General features: G+C 46.0%; 1 protein-coding gene across 3 annotated transcripts in view; it reads left to right on the top strand.

Annotated features, from left to right (window-relative positions):
- The first annotated feature begins 4,507 nt into the window (after positions 1 to 4,507).
- The window catches only part of TNC (tenascin C), a 49,323-nt gene continuing 36,303 nt past the window's right edge, over positions 4,508 to 17,527 (top strand). For all 3 annotated transcript variants that reach the window (XM_041474760.1, XM_041474758.1, XM_041474757.1), the window contains exons 1-9: positions 4,508 to 4,987; positions 5,938 to 7,158; positions 8,457 to 8,720; positions 9,714 to 9,829; positions 9,910 to 10,066; positions 10,648 to 10,917; positions 11,955 to 12,140; positions 12,894 to 12,983; positions 14,003 to 14,266. In XM_041474760.1, coding sequence (XP_041330694.1) covers positions 4,525 to 4,987; positions 5,938 to 7,158; positions 8,457 to 8,720; positions 9,714 to 9,829; positions 9,910 to 10,066; positions 10,648 to 10,917; positions 11,955 to 12,140; positions 12,894 to 12,983; positions 14,003 to 14,266 — 3,031 coding nt within the window. In that variant the 5' untranslated portion in view covers positions 4,508 to 4,524. The remainder of the gene's footprint in view (positions 4,988 to 5,937; positions 7,159 to 8,456; positions 8,721 to 9,713; positions 9,830 to 9,909; positions 10,067 to 10,647; positions 10,918 to 11,954; positions 12,141 to 12,893; positions 12,984 to 14,002; positions 14,267 to 17,527) is intronic.

Genomic DNA, 17,527 nt, shown 5'->3' with positions numbered 1-17,527 from the left:
TTGTGAGAGTAGCTGAGGAGGGGGGCAGTGATAACGTGGTGTCAGTGCCTCCACACGTGTCCTGCTGGGCACTCCAGGCTGCAGGGAGCACACGGATCACGCCTTGGTGGAAACCCTGGAAACATGAACTTCCTGCAGTTAACAGATCACAGAGAGCTGTTTTGGGGTTAGCAATTTACAAACCTCAAAATGCTCCTTGTTGTGTTCCCTGGTGAGGGCTTTGGCTCTTCTCCAGCTGACTCTTCCTCCCTGTCACAATCCAGCCTGCTGCTATTTTACCCAGATTTTAACAAGATGTGCTTGAATCCAGTATGGTGCTGACAATATTTGATCCCTTTCTGCTGAAATGTAGGAAGTATCTGCTTAGACAGGAATTGTTTCCTTTTTTTATCCCCCCTCTCTTTTTTCCCTGCCATTTTCATGTCTAATTTCCAAGTCATGACATGTAGAGGGTGTCTGAGCAAATCTAATCAGCCTTCTGCCTTCGTTAGGAAGGACAGCTGAGATAGTTTTTAACACCTCCATTCCTTCCTTGCTGCAATCTGTTTTGATTAAAATTGCACAGGGCTCTCATCTGCATATTTATCGTTCCGCATACCCACAAATCATCTCACAATTGTGCCACTCCTGAACGTTCAGGAGAGACTGGAGTGCTACACCAGAACTTTAAAGTATGCAGACATTAATTTAGTTTCTCACACCTGCTGCTTTCCAGCAAATATGGCTTTGGGGAAGGGAAATATTCATGCATTGCCTTTTCTTAGTATTCCCCAGGAGTCAGGATTCCTGGGGGTTTTTTTCAAGATTGATTGAAAATTTCCTATTAAGAAACAAATTTCTAATTAAACGGAAAGGTCCTGAAAAAGTTCTGATGCCGGGAGGGAGTGAGGGGAAGGGAGGATGTCTAAATAAAGAAATAACCCTTTTTAATAACATTTTTTCAGCTTTTTACAGCCAGACTGTGACATGCTTTCAGATCTTCAGATGAAAGGGCTGCAGTGGAAATGAAAATTATTCCTTCCCTTTGTGCTGTTGACAGTCCACCTTACCTCCACTACATATTAAATCTATCACCAGGCAGTGATCAAGTTTTTAAGGAGTGTTTTCTAGAAACAGCCTTTTTCTGCTCTTTGGTTAAAATCTAACTTTTAAAGTTAATGTTCATGTAAGAAAATTCTTACCTGAATCTCCTTTTTCCCCAGCTGGTACTGCAGAGATGCTAACAATTTGCTTCTCAGTTCATAATCTCTATTTTTTAATCAGATATTTAAGACATGTGAGAGGCCACAACAACTTTTTTTTTTTTTTATTTATATTGAGGTTGTGCCTTGGGGAGCAGGAGAGCAGGAGAAAACTCTTGCCCAAGGAGGGTGGGAAGGTACCAGTGTTCAGATGGGGACAACACAAGCTCTAGATTTATTGTCCTGCATTTCAAGCAGAACATTTTGCAGATCATCCAGATCATCATCATGTCCAGGATTTCTGTAGTCAGGGTGGCAGGAAGACCTGAGGGCACAGCCCATTAGGATGATAGGTGTTCCCTGTTAGACAAAATATTTGTAAAACTAGACACAGTCTGGGTCATACAAACCTCTCAAAGTACCTGAGAGATGTCAGACATGACCCAGCTCCTCTTACAGACCACAAGGCCAAACTCATGCTGGGAAGGGTCATTTTTTGCCAAACTTTGCTGCAAGACTTTCAGGTGCCTCTAAATAATCCAGCAGCTGATGTCTGCAAAGAAAATATCAAGAGGATTTCTCCAAGAGGCAGGTTTAAAATACAATCTACACGAGCTGCTCTGAAGGGAGGAGGAGGGAAAATGAAGAGACAACAGAGCCTGGCAGTCGCTGTGGCTTCATTTCTCTCCTGCTCCCGGGTGGTCGATTGTGGTCAGAGCTGTTGTTTGGATGTGTCTGAGGAGCTGGGGTTGGAGAGAAGGATGTCCTCTTTGTTCTCCCTGCCAAGGCCATGGCTGATGTATAAAGAACTGGAGGAAGGTGTCTTGTTTTGTAAATGTCAGATGCAGGAGTGGAGCTCAGCTAACCATGCTGGGCCCGTGGCAGATGGGATGGGAAACACCTGATGGGGATGAATTAGCTCAGATGTCGCAGGAGGTGTCAAAGCACAGGGGTCACAGAGCAGGCAAGGAATCTGCTCCTAGACCACCACGATGCTTCTCCAGAAACTTCAAAAGGATGTCAGCCCAGACATGTTAATTCTTCCAGTTTCATCTATGAGCTGAGAGGTTTGGCTGCCTCTAATGCAGCAAGTGTCCACTCAGAGTCCTGGGGTTCATGTGGCTTTCACCAGTAGTGAAGATGACAGTGACAGTGGCTCTTGCCAGAGCAGGTTTGTCATTTTTTTAGGCATATTAAAGAAATCATTAAAGTTTCTACCATGATTAAGTGATTTGTCAGCTCACATTGGTCAGCAGAAAAAAGTGCAATTTCCTTGGTTTGGGCAAGGCCTGTATTCCTGTGGGTTGGGATTTACAGAAGCCATAAGGAAATGAATGCTCAACTTTCACTAAAATTCAGTGAGAATGAGATGCAGAGCTGCCTCCAGTTTGTTCCATTTTCCATTGGTGATCCATCTGTCAAGCAGTCTGCCCCTTCAATGACTACTTGAAGGCCAGGCACCAGTTTTAGCTGTATGACCTTGTCCTAGGGCAAAAAGTGCATAGCAGCACATGGAATTGCATGTCAAGCACTTTGCAAAGCCCAAGTGGAGTGCTCAAGACTAAAATCTCACTTCAAATACAGTCCTGAACACATTTCATGAACTTTACACATGGCAACCCAGTTTAGGCATTAAGTCAGAAATGAGACCTGGACCATGTCTGTCTCTGTTATTCTTTATTAATAACCTTGTGATCTCTTCTGGTGCAGGCATGGCTTGCAGAAATATTTGAACAAATGGGGTAAGTGTTAGAAATGCCTTAAAGCTGAATGGTTTTCCATAACAAGGAAAAAACCTTCCCTGCTGCTTGTTTACTTCTGAATTATTCCCCAGTATAAAGGGGTGAATTTTTCCCTCTGTGAGCTCAACATTCCCTACAAAACCCACTAAACTTCATTGAAGTGTCTGATGTGTTATTGTCATTCCCTCACAAAAGCAGCTGGGATAGCATGGGAAAAACAATCCCTCCACTTTGGGGGAATCAGAAGGGTGGAAGAGGCTGGTCTCTCATCTGACAAATAACTTAGCATCAAAACTATGATGTTCAGAAATAAATTGCTGTTACCTCCATTACTGGCATTTCATAGCTTGCAACCACTGAAAGCACAGTCACTGATCTAACCATTAAACCAAGCTCTTCTGGGAGTGGGAAGGAAAACAAATGCCGAGATGACATTTATTAGGTGTGCTTGTTCAGGCAGTCCATTACTGCTCTGGCTCCTTACCCTACGTGCTGAGGGGCTGATCCTGCATGGAAGTCAATGGTTGTCTTTCCACTCCCCTGGCTCATTCCATTGAAAAGGAACAGGCACAGACTGAGGAGGAAGAGGAAACAGTGGAGCTAGTTGAAAGGAATGAGTTTCAGGAGGAGCTGTAGAGCCCAGCCAGGTGCTTGTAACTGTACATGAGTTATTGTGCTGTAGCTGAGGAAAGATCAGACAGTGGGAAATGCTGCCTGATGGAAAGGGATATTGGCTGCTAAAAAGGCATTTTTACACATGTAGTTTTATTGCTGTCTCTGTTGTTGAAGTCTCTGCTTCTCCTGTGTATCACTACATTTATACTAAAATATCCCTGTGATACAAGTGCTGACACCAGAACCTTCCACCTGCAGAGAGTTCCATTTATCTTCATGCTCTTGATAAATCATCATATAGTGGAACTTACTATGGAACTACAAGCCCTGGAGCTCAGATTCCACAGCAATCTTGGAGTAATTTGAAACATATAGAAAAGGGATAGAACAAACTTGGTGGTGTGGATGCACCTTTTGACAAAGTCTCAACTTTCTTACATGGTCCAATCCTGAGCAGCCTTCAAGTAGTGGAGGGATGAAGGAAACACAGAATTTAACATTGGTTAAATCATAACAGAACATATATTTATTTTATCTACCTCAGTTTTCAGCTGAGCTGAGACTCAGCAGGCATCTTTGCCCCAGTCTTCTGCTTCAGGCAGTTAAACTTTCTACAACCCACTGTATTTGCTCTAACCTGGAAATAACAGCAGCTTTCTTCATATCTGGTGGCATTTCCTTCAGAATCACACTGAGATCCTGGAAAATGGCTGTTATTATACATCATAACAAGTTCAGCAGCTTGGATGAAGTGTGATGGTCCTGTTCTCTGAGGATGCAGCACACGAGCAGTGTCACATGTTTGCTGGGTGGTGTAGCTGCTGTTAATCCCTTACACTGTTCCTTCTTCTTTTAGGGAACAAACGTACCGGGAAAGACAAGGATCTCCAGCTTGGTTTGTGCTGGCTCTCCAATTTCTGCTGCAGATTACAAAGGCCAAGCAGACCTAAGACTCTCTCAGCTTTGAAAGGGAACTGGGCACCACAATGGGACTCCCCAGCCGGGTCTTGGCCTGTGCCGTCCTCGCTTTGCTGTCCCAGCACGTCACTGGGGGACTCATCAAGAGAACCATCCGGCAGAAGAGGGAGGCTGGGCTGAACGTGACCTTGCCAGAGGATAACCAGCCTGTGTTTTTCAACCATGTCTACAACATTAAGCTGCCTGTTGGCTCCCTCTGCTCCGTGGACCTGGACACAGCGAGCGGCGACGCCGACCTGAAGGGGGAAATTGAGCCCGTCAAGAACTACGAGGAGCACACGGTGAATGAGGGGAACCAGATTGTCTTCACGCACAGGATTAACATTCCCCGCCGGGCTTGTGGCTGTGCAGCTGCCCCAGACATTAAGGATCTGCTGAGCAGACTAGAGGAGCTGGAGGGGCTGGTCTCCTCCCTGCGGGAGCAGTGTGCCAGCGGGGCTGGATGCTGTCCTAATTCCCAGGCAGTAGAAGGTAAGGCAGGCGGGGAGCTGCTCTTGGAAGAAATTCTTGTGCTGGCTGTTGATGTTGTTTAGAGTGATACTGCAATCTCTTTCAAGAAGGAGCACAAGTCAACCTCTTAAATTTGAAACGTAATCAAAACTGGGAATGTGTTTGGCCAGCGTGCAAGGTACATTCATTCACAGTTCCACAGCTTTATGGATCTGTGGGTCAGGAGCTGGCCTGGGACCCTTTGTAGCTGTGGCACTGAGCATGGACAGCGCTTGAACATGGTAAATCTGTGTCAGAGTTAAGATTAAAACTCACAGTCCAAGCTCTTGGCTCCACTTTTTGTCCCCTTGAGGAAGCTGCCAATGTAACTATTTTTGCTTCCAAGTTTTCTTTAGTAGAGACCAATAAAAATACAGCAGGACATAAGGCAATAGACGAGCACAAATAGTTATAGAAGAGGGAAAAATGTGTCTGTCTGGTTGATTTTTAAGTTGAGGGAAGGGGTTAGTCATGTAAGACAAGAAATACAAGTCTTACTCAGTGCAATGTGTCCCTCTGAGCTCAGAGCACCCTCCGAGTTGCTGATACAGCTCATGACACAATGTGCTCCCTGACTTTTTGTGTTCTAGGGTGAATGAATGAATGATGTTCCATAGTGCATGCCCTAATGAAGCAGTCAGGAAAGCTGCTCAATCAGTGGGAGAGGATTTTGAGAAGGGAGGAAGAATTCAGTATGCTCAATTACAAAGTTGCTGGCAGGGGATCTGCCTTGGCATTAGAGCGAATTAAAGCTTTTCTGGTAAGGTAAATCTAGCTGGAGAAAGAAAGAGAGATTCTCATTTAAAAACTTTAAAAATTGATGTCCTGTAGGGAACTAGGAAAATCAGAGCCCTTTTGGGGTTTATGTGCCACGCCAGCCTAAGGCATCCTAGTGCCATTGGGAGTAATGACTTTTGGGATCGTTGGTACAGGTCGCCTGGACACCACGCCCTATTGCAGCGGGCACGGCAACTACAGCATCGAGATCTGCGGCTGCATCTGCGAGCCGGGCTGGAAGGGCCCCAACTGCAGCCAGGCCTCGTGTCCCTCCGACTGCAACGACCAGGGCAAGTGCGTGGACGGGCTGTGCGTGTGCTTCGAGGGCTACACGGGCCCGGACTGCGGCCAGGAGCTCTGCGCCCAGGGCTGCGGCGCCCACGGGCGCTGCGTGGGCGGGCAATGCGTGTGCCACGAGGGCTTTGTGGGTGACGACTGCAGCGTGCCCCTGTGCCCCCACAACTGCCACGGCCGCGGGCGCTGCGTGGACAGCGAGTGCGTGTGCGATGAGGGCTACACCGGCGAGGACTGCAGCGAGCTCATCTGCCCCAACGACTGCTTCGACCGCGGGCGCTGCGTGAACGGCACCTGCTTCTGTGAGGAGGGCTTCACCGGCGAGGACTGCGGGGAGCTCACCTGCCCCAACGACTGCCACGGCAACGGGCGCTGCGAGAACGGGCTGTGCGTGTGCTACGAGGGCTTTGTGGGCGACGACTGCAGCGAGAGGAGGTGCCCCAACGACTGCCACAACCGCGGGCACTGCGTGGGCGGGCGCTGCGTGTGCCACGAGGGGTACCTGGGCGAGGACTGTGCGGAGCTGCGCTGCCCCAACGACTGCCACAACCGCGGGCACTGCGAGAATGGGCAGTGTGTGTGCCACGAGGGGTTCATCGGGGAGGACTGCGGGGAGCTGCGCTGCCCCAATGACTGCCACAACCGCGGGCGCTGCGAGAATGGGCAGTGTGTGTGCCATGAGGGCTTCACAGGGGATGACTGCGGCCAGTTGCGGTGCCCCAGCGACTGCCACAACCGCGGGCTGTGCGTCAATGGGCAGTGTGTGTGTGATGAGGGGTACACGGGCGAGGACTGTGCTGAGCTGCGCTGCCCCAATGACTGCCACAACCGCGGGCGCTGCGTGGAGGGGCGCTGCGAGTGTGACAACGGCTTCACAGGGGACGACTGCGGTGAGCTGGCCTGCCCCAACAACTGCCACGGGCGTGGGCGCTGCATCGACGGGCGCTGTGTGTGCCACGAGGGCTTCATGGGTGAGGACTGCCGGGAACGCTCCTGCCCCAATGACTGCAACAACGCAGGCCGCTGCGTGGACGGGCGCTGTGTCTGCGAGGATGGCTACATCGGGGATGACTGCTCTGATGGTAGGTGCAGTGTCCCTCTGAACTGCTTCCCCTTGGGCCAGCCAACAGCCTTGGACACATTGTGAAAGTTTCCTATAGAGCTGGGCCTTGTTGCTGCTTTTCCAACATAGTCCAAACAGCAGGATCAGGAATGCAACAACACCAGTAGCTCTTGGCATCCTGAAATATTAGGACTAAGTAGTGTAGCAGTTTCTGGTGGCTTTTGGTGGTCATCAATACAACAGGCTGCTGATGGTGTTGCAGTGCCTTTGTCACCTCCATGTCAGCTCCCACCATAATGTCACTGATGCTGTAGCCAGTACTGGCTGGGATTTGTCACCATGACCCTTCAGTTTCTCATAGTCTTGATGCTAGGAAAAAAAGCTGAAGAAAGCTGTTCTAGCTAAGGAGAAAAGGGAAATGGTCCAGAGTCTTCTCCACAAGTGTATGTGTATTTATATATGTATATATATATATATATATATATATATGCATATATGTGTATGTATATATATGGATGTGTGTATATTAGATCTCACAGAAGCTCAGATGAAAATCATGGGATCAGCTGGAGTGGAAACTTAGCTATAAAGTCACATGCTTGGTTTCCCAGGACCAGTGACTCTATGGAAATTGATAGAAAATTTTGGCAGCCTCATAATGACAGGCAATACACCATAAATGAGGTCGTTTTCTTTAGTAGATCCTGGGGGAGAAATTGTGAAAGTAAATTTTGGTAATGAAAGAGTACTTTGGGATTGGGAACACTATAAAAGACAATGAATACCCTTTAAAAGAAATTCCCATCCTTCATCTCCTCCTTCTGGAAGGTGCCTAAACCCCACTTTGTGATCTTGCACAGGCAGATCTATTGCAAGTATTTACTCAAATAATAATATTTTATTTTACTTTGGAAAATCTGTGCACATCCCAGGACTTCTAGCTCTACAGTCACATGCTTCTGGCAGTTGAATTAAACATCTGAATCCCTAGGGACCCAGCTATAGCAGTCTTGTGCTGCAGCCATGAGAGGAGCACCTGGAACACAGTCAGCCAGAGGTTGTGTGCAAGTGTGACAGCAGAAATTGGCTTCTGGAAATGTCTGTAGTCTCCATTAGTTGAGCATTCCTTACCTCAGCAGCTAATTTGTGGGGCATGCCTTCCCCACTCCCTGCGTGTGAGATGAGCCCTAGGAACCGCTCCTGGGAAAATGTGAAACTGGGCAAGTCATTATTTCCTGAGCCTTGAGAACTTCATATAACTTAGTTTTGGCACTTTCTTTTTTTTTTTTTTTTTTTTTTATCTTTTCTCTTTCCCAGTGTCTCCTCCAACTGAGCTGACTGTGACCAACGTGACAGATAAAACTGTCAATCTGGAGTGGAAGCACGAGAACCTCGTCAACGAGTACCTCGTCACCTACGTCCCCACCAGCAGTGGTGGCTTGGACATGCAGTTCACCGTGCCAGGGAACCACACAGCTGCCACCATCCACGAGCTGGAGCCCGGGGTGGAGTACTTTATCCGTGTCTTTGCAATCCTGAAAAACAAGAAGAGTATTCCAGTCAGCGCCAGGGTAGCCACATGTGAGTTTAATATTCCCTGTATTCATCCTTTTGTCTACTCCATTTGCATCACTCTTTTGGGGTGTTGCTTAGTTTCCCTTTTCTGTTTTCACATTGTATGTGTTGACTTGCATTCTTTTTTTAGGGGTATTTATTCTGCATTTTTTATTTTCAGTTAAGATGTATTGATTTACATTCCAGTTTTGGGATATCATTTATTTTGTATTTTCTGCTTCCAATTCAAATGTTGGCCTGGAAAAAACAGCCTTCTGCACTTCCATTTTGCACTTTTTTCCAATACCAGAGACTGTGTTAGAAGCACAGTTCACAAGCTCTTCTGCTCTCAGTGTCTCCCAGTATGACGTCTTTGTGAATTAGGAACCCTGGCTTCTTTATTAAAATGCACATTTCTTTATTGTAATGTACATTTCTTTACTGTAATATTAATTTTTAAAATTCTGGTAATTCTTCCTGAGAAAAAAATTTAAAATGTAGCAGCATATAAAAGAGCAATATGAAATCACTTGAATTTAAACTATTTTGGCTAAAGTAGAGGTTATATTTGTTTTGCATCTTTGCTGTGATTTACTACATCTTACCTTTGATCTGGCCTGTCTGTCCTTCTGTTGTTCATCTTCTTTTTGTTTTGTGCACATCACTGTCATATCTAAACATCCCAATATTAAAATGCGCTCTTTGACTTCTGTCACTGAGCTCTCATTTGTAGAGAGCTGGGGCAGGATTCAGTTCTCCTGACTTCCAAAATTAACACCAGGCTTCTTTCAAGAGGGCATAAAAAAGAGATTTCGAGGGTAAAATTCTTCTTATTCTAAGGTGATATTTAACCAGCTCAGGAAAGTCTCTCCAAAGCCACAATAACTGGATCTGAGGAGAGCTTAACCACCTCAGCTGCAGATCCCCACCTGGCAGATATTTCTAGAAGTGGAAAGATGTCCTACCCCAGTGCCCCATTTATTTGCTCTCATGTGAGAATATCTCTTTCTTCTGCCACAGATCTGCCTGCTCCAGAAGGCCTGAAATTCAAATCTGTTCGGGAAACATCTGTCCAGGTGGAGTGGGACCCTCTGAACTTTTCTTTTGATGGCTGGGAGCTGGTCTTCCATAATATGGTGAGGAAGCAGTTTCACGTGTAGAGTGAAAAATCCTGTATTTTTATGTCTGTACTCACTGATTGTCCCATGTGTTCCAGAAAAAGGATGATAATGGTGACATAACCAGCAGCTTGAAAAGGCCAGAGACATCCTACATGCAGCCAGGTTTGGCACCTGGGCAGCAGTACAATGTGTCCATCCATATCGTGAAGAACAACACCAGAGGACCAGGCCTGTCCAAAGTCATCACCACAAGTAAGCACAGCCTGTGTTTGGTCTGGTTTTAGTTGGCCACCAACAAAACATCTGCTCTTTGGGGGTTTGTAAACAAAGAGAAAGTCAAGCTCTACACTGTGAGTTAATGGGAGTGGGGGAAGGAAATAGTGCTAATGAATACATGAGGAAAAAATAATTCCTCTCCACATTACCTGTTTGAAGCAGAAAGAAAATTTATGTCCAGCTAGAAGGTAGCAGGCAGCATGCACTTTTATTCCTTTTTCAAGATGTACATCAGCAGGAACTAGAATTTCTAGCTAGGATTTGTTTCATCCTGGTGATATTTGCATGAAGAGTGTGTGAAGGTGGGGAAGCTCTTAGGGTTCCTGCTTGTCTTTCCTTTGGCATCTCCTGGTTTGCAGGAGTTTTGATGGATTTGCTTCTGATGGATTGATTCCATTTGGAGTCTAAAACTATAGGAACCAAAGGAAGAGCATAAGTGAGGATACTAATTTTAACTTGGTCCTGAATCACCAATTAAAAGCATAAGAATATGGGTGTTTTTCATGGCAGGATTCCTTTTTAAAGCCCCTTTTCCCCTCTTTTTTGCTTGGTAACAGAGCTTGATGCCCCCAGTCAGGTGGAGGCCAAAGATGTTACTGACACCACGGCTCTCATCACGTGGTCCAAACCCTTGGCTGAAGTTGAAGGTGTAGAGCTCACTTATGGCCCCAAGGACATTCCAGGGGACAGGACAACCATTGACCTCTCTGAAGATGAGAACCAATACTCCATTGGCAACCTGAGGCCACACACGGAGTATGAGGTGACGCTCGTCTCTCGTCGAGGGGACATGGAGAGTGACCCTGTGAAGGAAGTCTTTGTCACAGGTGAGGGGCTGGGAAGGTGCCACAGGGATCACCCATCCTCCTGTGCTGTTTGTGTCTTGTTGCTGGAGTTGGCAGTTACTGATCAACACAAAACCAGCCCAATTTTAGAGGCACATGAAAGAAGAGAATAATTTCCTGTGCCTTTTATGTCTTGTTGGGTCACCAAAATATTTTGACCGCCCCACAAGAATCTAAATGTATTTTAAAAATGGGAATTAGGTTATTGTGTCTTTTACCCTAAATCTCTACTTCAAAAAGCAAAATCCTCTGGATCATTTATCTGTCTGATGAGCTAAATATCTTCCATAGTTCCTATTCCATCTTATTTGTCTTTGCCTAATTAGTTTAGAAGCAGAGAACTGTTTTGGTTTTTTTTTTTCTTCTTCAGTTCTGCACATATTTCCTGCCATTCTTTTATAAATTTACTGTGATCCTCAGTGATTCTGGGAATGTTTTTGGAAAGTGTGGGTCCTTTAGCAGGTTATTAAGGCTTGATGCATTAAGAGAGCAGCTAATTACATTCCTTTTCATCCTAAAATACAGTTGTTATTTCAGAGCAGGATTTGAGGCTACTGTAGGTGTGAAAAATGAAAGTTCATTTAATTTCTCCATAATATTCACATTTTTTTGAGACTTAGAGATCCTTCCAGCCATGAATGCAAGATGTTACTGAACAGAAATTCTAGAGATGACCAGTTCTTTTCTCTTTTTACCTTTTGAAAGATGAAGTATTTGTAAAGGAAAACTAATCTCATCCAAGTATGTTTTTCCACAAACCCATTTTGTAATAAAAGCTAATTATTACAAGTGAAAATGTTATTTTTGTCTCAGGAGATAGAAGTTAAATTTCTTGAACTGAACCTGGTGAACTCTGCTTTTCATGCTAGAAGACCTCTGGCTTTTATAGTTAAGACATAACAGGATCAAGTGAGAGGAAGCTTTATGGGTGATTTCATCCCTAAAAAGCACTGTCACAAGAGACTGCTGTCAGAAGAGAAATATTCCTAATTATTTATTTATTGCTTGGTTGATTCCAGACCTGGATGCTCCAAGGAACCTGAAGCGGGTGTCCCAGACTGACAGCAGCATCACCCTGGAGTGGAAGAACAGCCACGCCAATGTCGATAATTACCGAATCAAGTTTGCCCCCATCTCTGGTGGGGACCACGTGGAGATCACGGTGCCCAAGGGCAGCCAGGCCACAACCAGAGCTACACTCACAGGTAGGGGAATGGAGAGATTGTCAGTAATGTCACATTGTTTTTGTCACCCCAGGGCACGGACATGGAGAAAGAATGTCCTTGTGGTCACTATACGTTAGAGGTACAAACAAGTTTTCAGTGATCTCAAGCACATTTTTTGGGGATAAGAGGTTACAAATTTGAAATTAGATGAGATATTAGGAAGGAATTGTTCCCTGGGAGGGTGGGCAAGCCCTGGCACAGGGTGCCCAGAGCAGCTGTGGCTGCCCCTGGATCCCTGGCAGTGCCCAAGGCCAGGTGGATGGGGCTTGGAGCAGCCTGGGACAGTGGGAGGTGTCCTGCCATGGCAGGGGGTGGAAGTGGATGATCTTTAATGTCTCTTCCAACCCAAACTATTCCATGATTCTATAATTTGAGTAGATCAAATTGAACTGAAAGCCATGTGAAATGGATTTACCAGCCAGCAGAAGATATGAAACCATTTCACTTCCACAGGCATCCCTGAATCCAACGAATCAGTTCCCCTAGTTCTAAGCAGCATTGTGGGAGTGGCTTCACATCCCGAGCTCAAGAGGCATTTTCATGTGCTAGGGGTGGGATTCACTGGTGCCAGTGTGCAGCATGTCAACTGGAGGGCCAACATAAACCTCAATTCTCTGCATAGAGGAAAGCAGATCTCTTACTTTGCATCCATTCAACCTTCCTTATTCCAACAAATGCCTGCAGGCATATTCATATGGACAGGAACTTATATTTCTTCTCCTCATCTTGTAGGTTTGAGACCTGGAACTGAATATGGCATTGGAGTGACAGCGGTGAGGAACGACAGGGAAAGTGCTCCTGCTACCATCAATGCTGGCACTGGTGAGTGTCCTGATCCCATCTGGGCTCTGGAGGAGGCAACTCAGGTGGAGCCACTCTTTCATTTCTGAGAGATACTGGAAGCGATATTTTAGAAAGTTCTTGATTTCATTTTGCTACTTTTCCCCTCAAGGAAAACAAAAAAATTCCCACAAAGTTCATGACCTCTGAATCTGACTTATTTTTCCTGTTCCTCTTAATGTTCTGGGAGTTTCATCTAGAGGTGAGCTCCTTAATGATAATTATACTTACACTGATCACTCTGGCCATCCTCTATCTCTCAGGGTTTCTGGCAGGAATGCTGGTGGCCAAAATGTTGATGTGACAAAGAGAGGTTGCTTCTGACTGACCTTCCAATCCAGAATTTTTCACACAATACCCCCTTTTCCCAGGTGAATTATCTGAAGGCTTTTTTTCTGCCTCTCAAGTGTAAGTGGGAGAAATTTGTTCTGGTTTTGTCTGTAAAGGAGAACATCATCATTCTCTACCCATTTCAAAGGGTCCCAAAGGTGGGCAGGTGCTGAGCTGCTGCCAGACCCCCAGTGGAGATATTCTGTAGTAATTAAAGCAACCCCCATGGCAGGGAGAAATTATTAATTTGACCCCATTTTATCAGAAGGCTAATTAATTACTTTATTATGCTATATTATTCTATACTATTTTACACTATATTACATTACATCTAAACTGAATTTGCTAAGCACTTAACTGCTCTCAACTGCACTCATCTCGTGACTGTCAGCCAACAGTCCTGACACACACACACACTTGGCCCTGATAGGCCAAGGAAACAAAACACCATCACTCTGGGTAAACAATCTCCATATTGCATTCTACTGTGGCACAACACAGGCATGGCAAGTGAGATAAGAATTGTTTTGATCATTCTTTTCTCTGCTTCTCTCACTGCTCCTCTCAGGTTCAGAGAATGTGAATCCCACAATATTCCTCTACAGATGCCTGAAAAACTCTCTCAGGGCAATTCAGACACACCTCAACTTTGCTTGTTTTTCACCCTGTAGATCTTGATAACCCCAAGGACTTGGAAGTCAGCGAGCCCACTGAGACCACCTTGTCCCTGCGCTGGAGAAGGCCGGTGGCCAAGTTTGACCACTACCGCCTGGTTTACACCGGTGCCTCTGGGAAGAAGAGCGAGGTGGAGATCCCAGTGGACAGCACCTCCTTCCTGCTGCGGGGGCTGGAGCCAGGCACCGAGTACACCATCAGCCTGCTGGCAGAGAAGGGACGGCACAAGAGCAAGCCCACCACTGTCAAGGGCTCCACGGGTGAGTAACAGCTCGTGGTGGTCACTGGGCAAGGACTAGCCCAGGGATGACTTCACCTGATTTCCTAATCCATGTCTGGGGAACCTCCTGCAGAGCAGACAGCTCTGCCAGCATGAGAGTGAAGGTTAGCTCTGTTTGTCCCTCCCTGCTGTGTTCACCTCCATGTTCCCAATGATTTCTTGCTCATCTTGAGAGACCTCACAAAGAGCTCATGCACTGGTCCAGCATGGATGTAGAACTCATTCTTTGTTTTAGGCTAGACTGGGTATTTTTGTATATCATGTCTTCTAACATGTTTTGCTTTCTACAGCCAAAATCCTAAGAGGAAGAGTAACCAGAATGTGTTTAACGTGATTTGTTCCTGATTAATTTATTCTCTTTACAGCAGGCCATCATCCCTCAGCAGGGCCAGCGGGGCTCTGATGTTGCCCTCTTTCAGTTTTCTCATCCAAAAGTGGAAAAGGCTCCTGCCCCAATCTGATCCAAGCCACCATTTCCACTGGGTACTGTGACTTATGTTTGTCTGTTTCTGCCATCTCCATTTGTGCAAACCACTCCCACTGACCAGTATCAGATGACTCACTGAACAAGGTTTTATCCTTTGTGAAACATTTTGAGCCCAAGTTTGTTGCACAGAGAATTGTATCTCGGTATAGAACACAAATAAGTCCTGAATCTTTAGGTTTCTCAGCCTAAATCCTGTGAGGCAAAGCCTTAACTGCTCTAAGCAAGCAGAGATGGTGAAGTCACAGTCAGATGGGTTACACTTATTGCCCTTAGCAGATACCAAGGTGTTTATCCTTTTCTCCCCAAAGACTATCTGTGAGGTAAGCACATACCAGACATTGTGGATTTTACAAATTAATAATTACACAGCTTAAATGATCAAAGCTGGGTTCAAGTTCCCTGGCAGTGCTCACGCCAGCACAACCTCTGAATGCTTTATAGAGACAGCAATCCATCAGAGTTACATGGTCTGGAAACCATCAGTCCTGAATGAGTTGTTTGAGGCCCAAGTCAGACCTGTGTCCAGTGCAGGGAAAAACTGGGAAGCCTTGAGGCACATACAGAAAAAAGGAAGCTGTAGGTTTGTGTGGCAGGAGTGAGCAGGCTTCCATTTTCCAGCTTTCTCTCTTGGAAGACTGAGAGGTTTCAAGGAAGTGTGCAGAGATGGTGAAGAGGCAGAAACAATGTGCTGTGGAATCTCACAGCCTGGTCTTTCCAGCACCAGCTTCCAAAGCTTCACAAGGTGGCTTCTTTTTCCTGGTTTGCCTTTTTTTTTTTCTTCTTTTTTTTTTTTTTTTCTCTTTAAAAATACCTTCATCTGGCTGCTGTATTTGTTTTATGTCTTTACTCAGAGCACCAGTAAACAAAGAGGGCTCTGCAGTGGGCTCCTGGGAGCAGCAGTTGACATAACCTGGCTCTGTGACCTTTCTCCTGCATAGGAATGGACAAATCCAAACACAGAGCACAGGGAGCAGAAATTCTCTGGAAGCCTGGGCGGTACAAGACAAGTGGTCTCTTCCAAAACTTTGCTTTTCCATCTACCCTCAAGACACTCCTCTTTATCCATGTTCCAGCACTTGGGAGGTCCCAAGTCCTCAGGCTAAAGCCAAACAATCTTGTTTTGCCCTCTCTTGTGGAGGCAAGCTGAAACATTCAGAACTTGTGAACCTCTAGCAAAGGACTCATCACAAAATCTTCCATAACACAGGATGGAAGCCACTGTTGCTTCTGTCTCTTCACAGGGATGAAGTGCAGCTCAAGTGACAAAGTCTTTTTTAATGATATCCCTGGTCCTGCACTCAAGAGATGGCAAAGATTACAGAGTGAAGTTTGCTACATTTTGCTGAAAAGGAAAGACTGAATATTTCACATTTCCATTTTCTTGTTTGTCTCTTGTAGCTCCATGTAGTTAACCCTAATGTAAGCATTGAGTCCTGACCCAGAGGAGCTCCCTGAAATGAGGTTTTTTTTGCTCCAGAGGCTTCAGGAATGCAGGAGAATTCCATGAGGGACTTTGTGGTCCTGAGGGGAACAGACCACACAGCTTTAGTGTCTTGTGGTGTGTGAACTCACAGCAGTTTTGTGCTGGAGTCATGGAAGTGTCTCTACGTCCATGACAGAGCTCTTCCTGCCCAGAGAATCCCTAGGAGTTGGGACTGACAGCTCCAAACCACTTCCTATAAACCAAGGTGTGTGGATGGGCAGGAGAGCAGCACTCTGTTCCTCTGGAAGCTGTGGCTCCAACAGGAATCTCCTTTCTTTTATCAAGGTGTCAAAGGTTTGACTCAGAAATTAAAGAAAAGGAGCCATTGTGCTCCTTGGAGGGACCTTGCCTTGAGCATGTCCCAGCAGATGAGCAGCTCATCTGTAGGGTGAGCACATCCCCAGCTCTGAGCAGCCCAGCACTCAGGCTGCAGCTTTGTTCTCTCTGCTCTGCCTCTGGAGCCCTGCCTGCAGAGCACAATGTGGGGCCTGGAGCAGGATGGATGGCAATCCATCAGCCATGAGAGGCCTGGGGAGACAAATGAGTGAGCATTAGAGAAACCAAGAGCCAAGCTCAAATTCCTCTGCTGAAGGATCCAGATTGTGCAGCAACTGTTGATGAATCGTGGATGTGATACTGTCCTGCCTCTGGAAGTGAGCTTGTACAGCAGAGTATGGCTTGGAGAAGTGACTTTTCCATCCTGCTGAATGTTTTTCACAAGATTTATGCTGTTTACCAAAGGCCCTTGTCCATGGTGTGCGTCAGCCCCTCTTCCTCTCCTGGCTTCTCCAAGGCTCAGATTGCGCCACCCTTTTTTATACAAAGAAACATTAGCAAGAATGATTAGGTGAGCCAGTTCCATGGGAAAGTGCAGTGCTGAGCACTGGGAAAGTAAAATTTCCAGGGAAGATTGTCCATTTGTTCAGCTGACTCCTGCTCTGAGAGCACCTGGAGCCTGAGTTCAAGATGAGGGTTTTTAGAGGCAGCTACTCCATTTCTGGAGTATTTCTGGCTTGTGATGTGCTGCAGTGGTTTCTTCATGAAATTCAGAGGTTCACAGGCACTCCAAACCCAGTTCAATCAGCTGATTAAGAGAGGGGAAAGAGCTTTAGCCAAAGGGGACTGAAAAGAAAACCTTGCTGGGTCATCATGTCTGACACAAGATTGGGAAAGTGGCTGAGAGCCCCTCTTGGGGAATAACTGAAAATCCCAGATTCAGAAGCAAGAAGTAACACAGAACACTTCTTGCTGTATCCCAAGGAGTTGGGGAA

This window comes from Pyrgilauda ruficollis, unplaced genomic scaffold (assembly GCF_017590135.1).
Source record: "Pyrgilauda ruficollis isolate IOZ18807 unplaced genomic scaffold, ASM1759013v1 scaffold34, whole genome shotgun sequence".
Taxonomy (NCBI): domain Eukaryota; kingdom Metazoa; phylum Chordata; class Aves; order Passeriformes; family Passeridae; genus Pyrgilauda; species Pyrgilauda ruficollis.
This window is presented reverse-complemented; position numbering and strand designations above follow the sequence as displayed.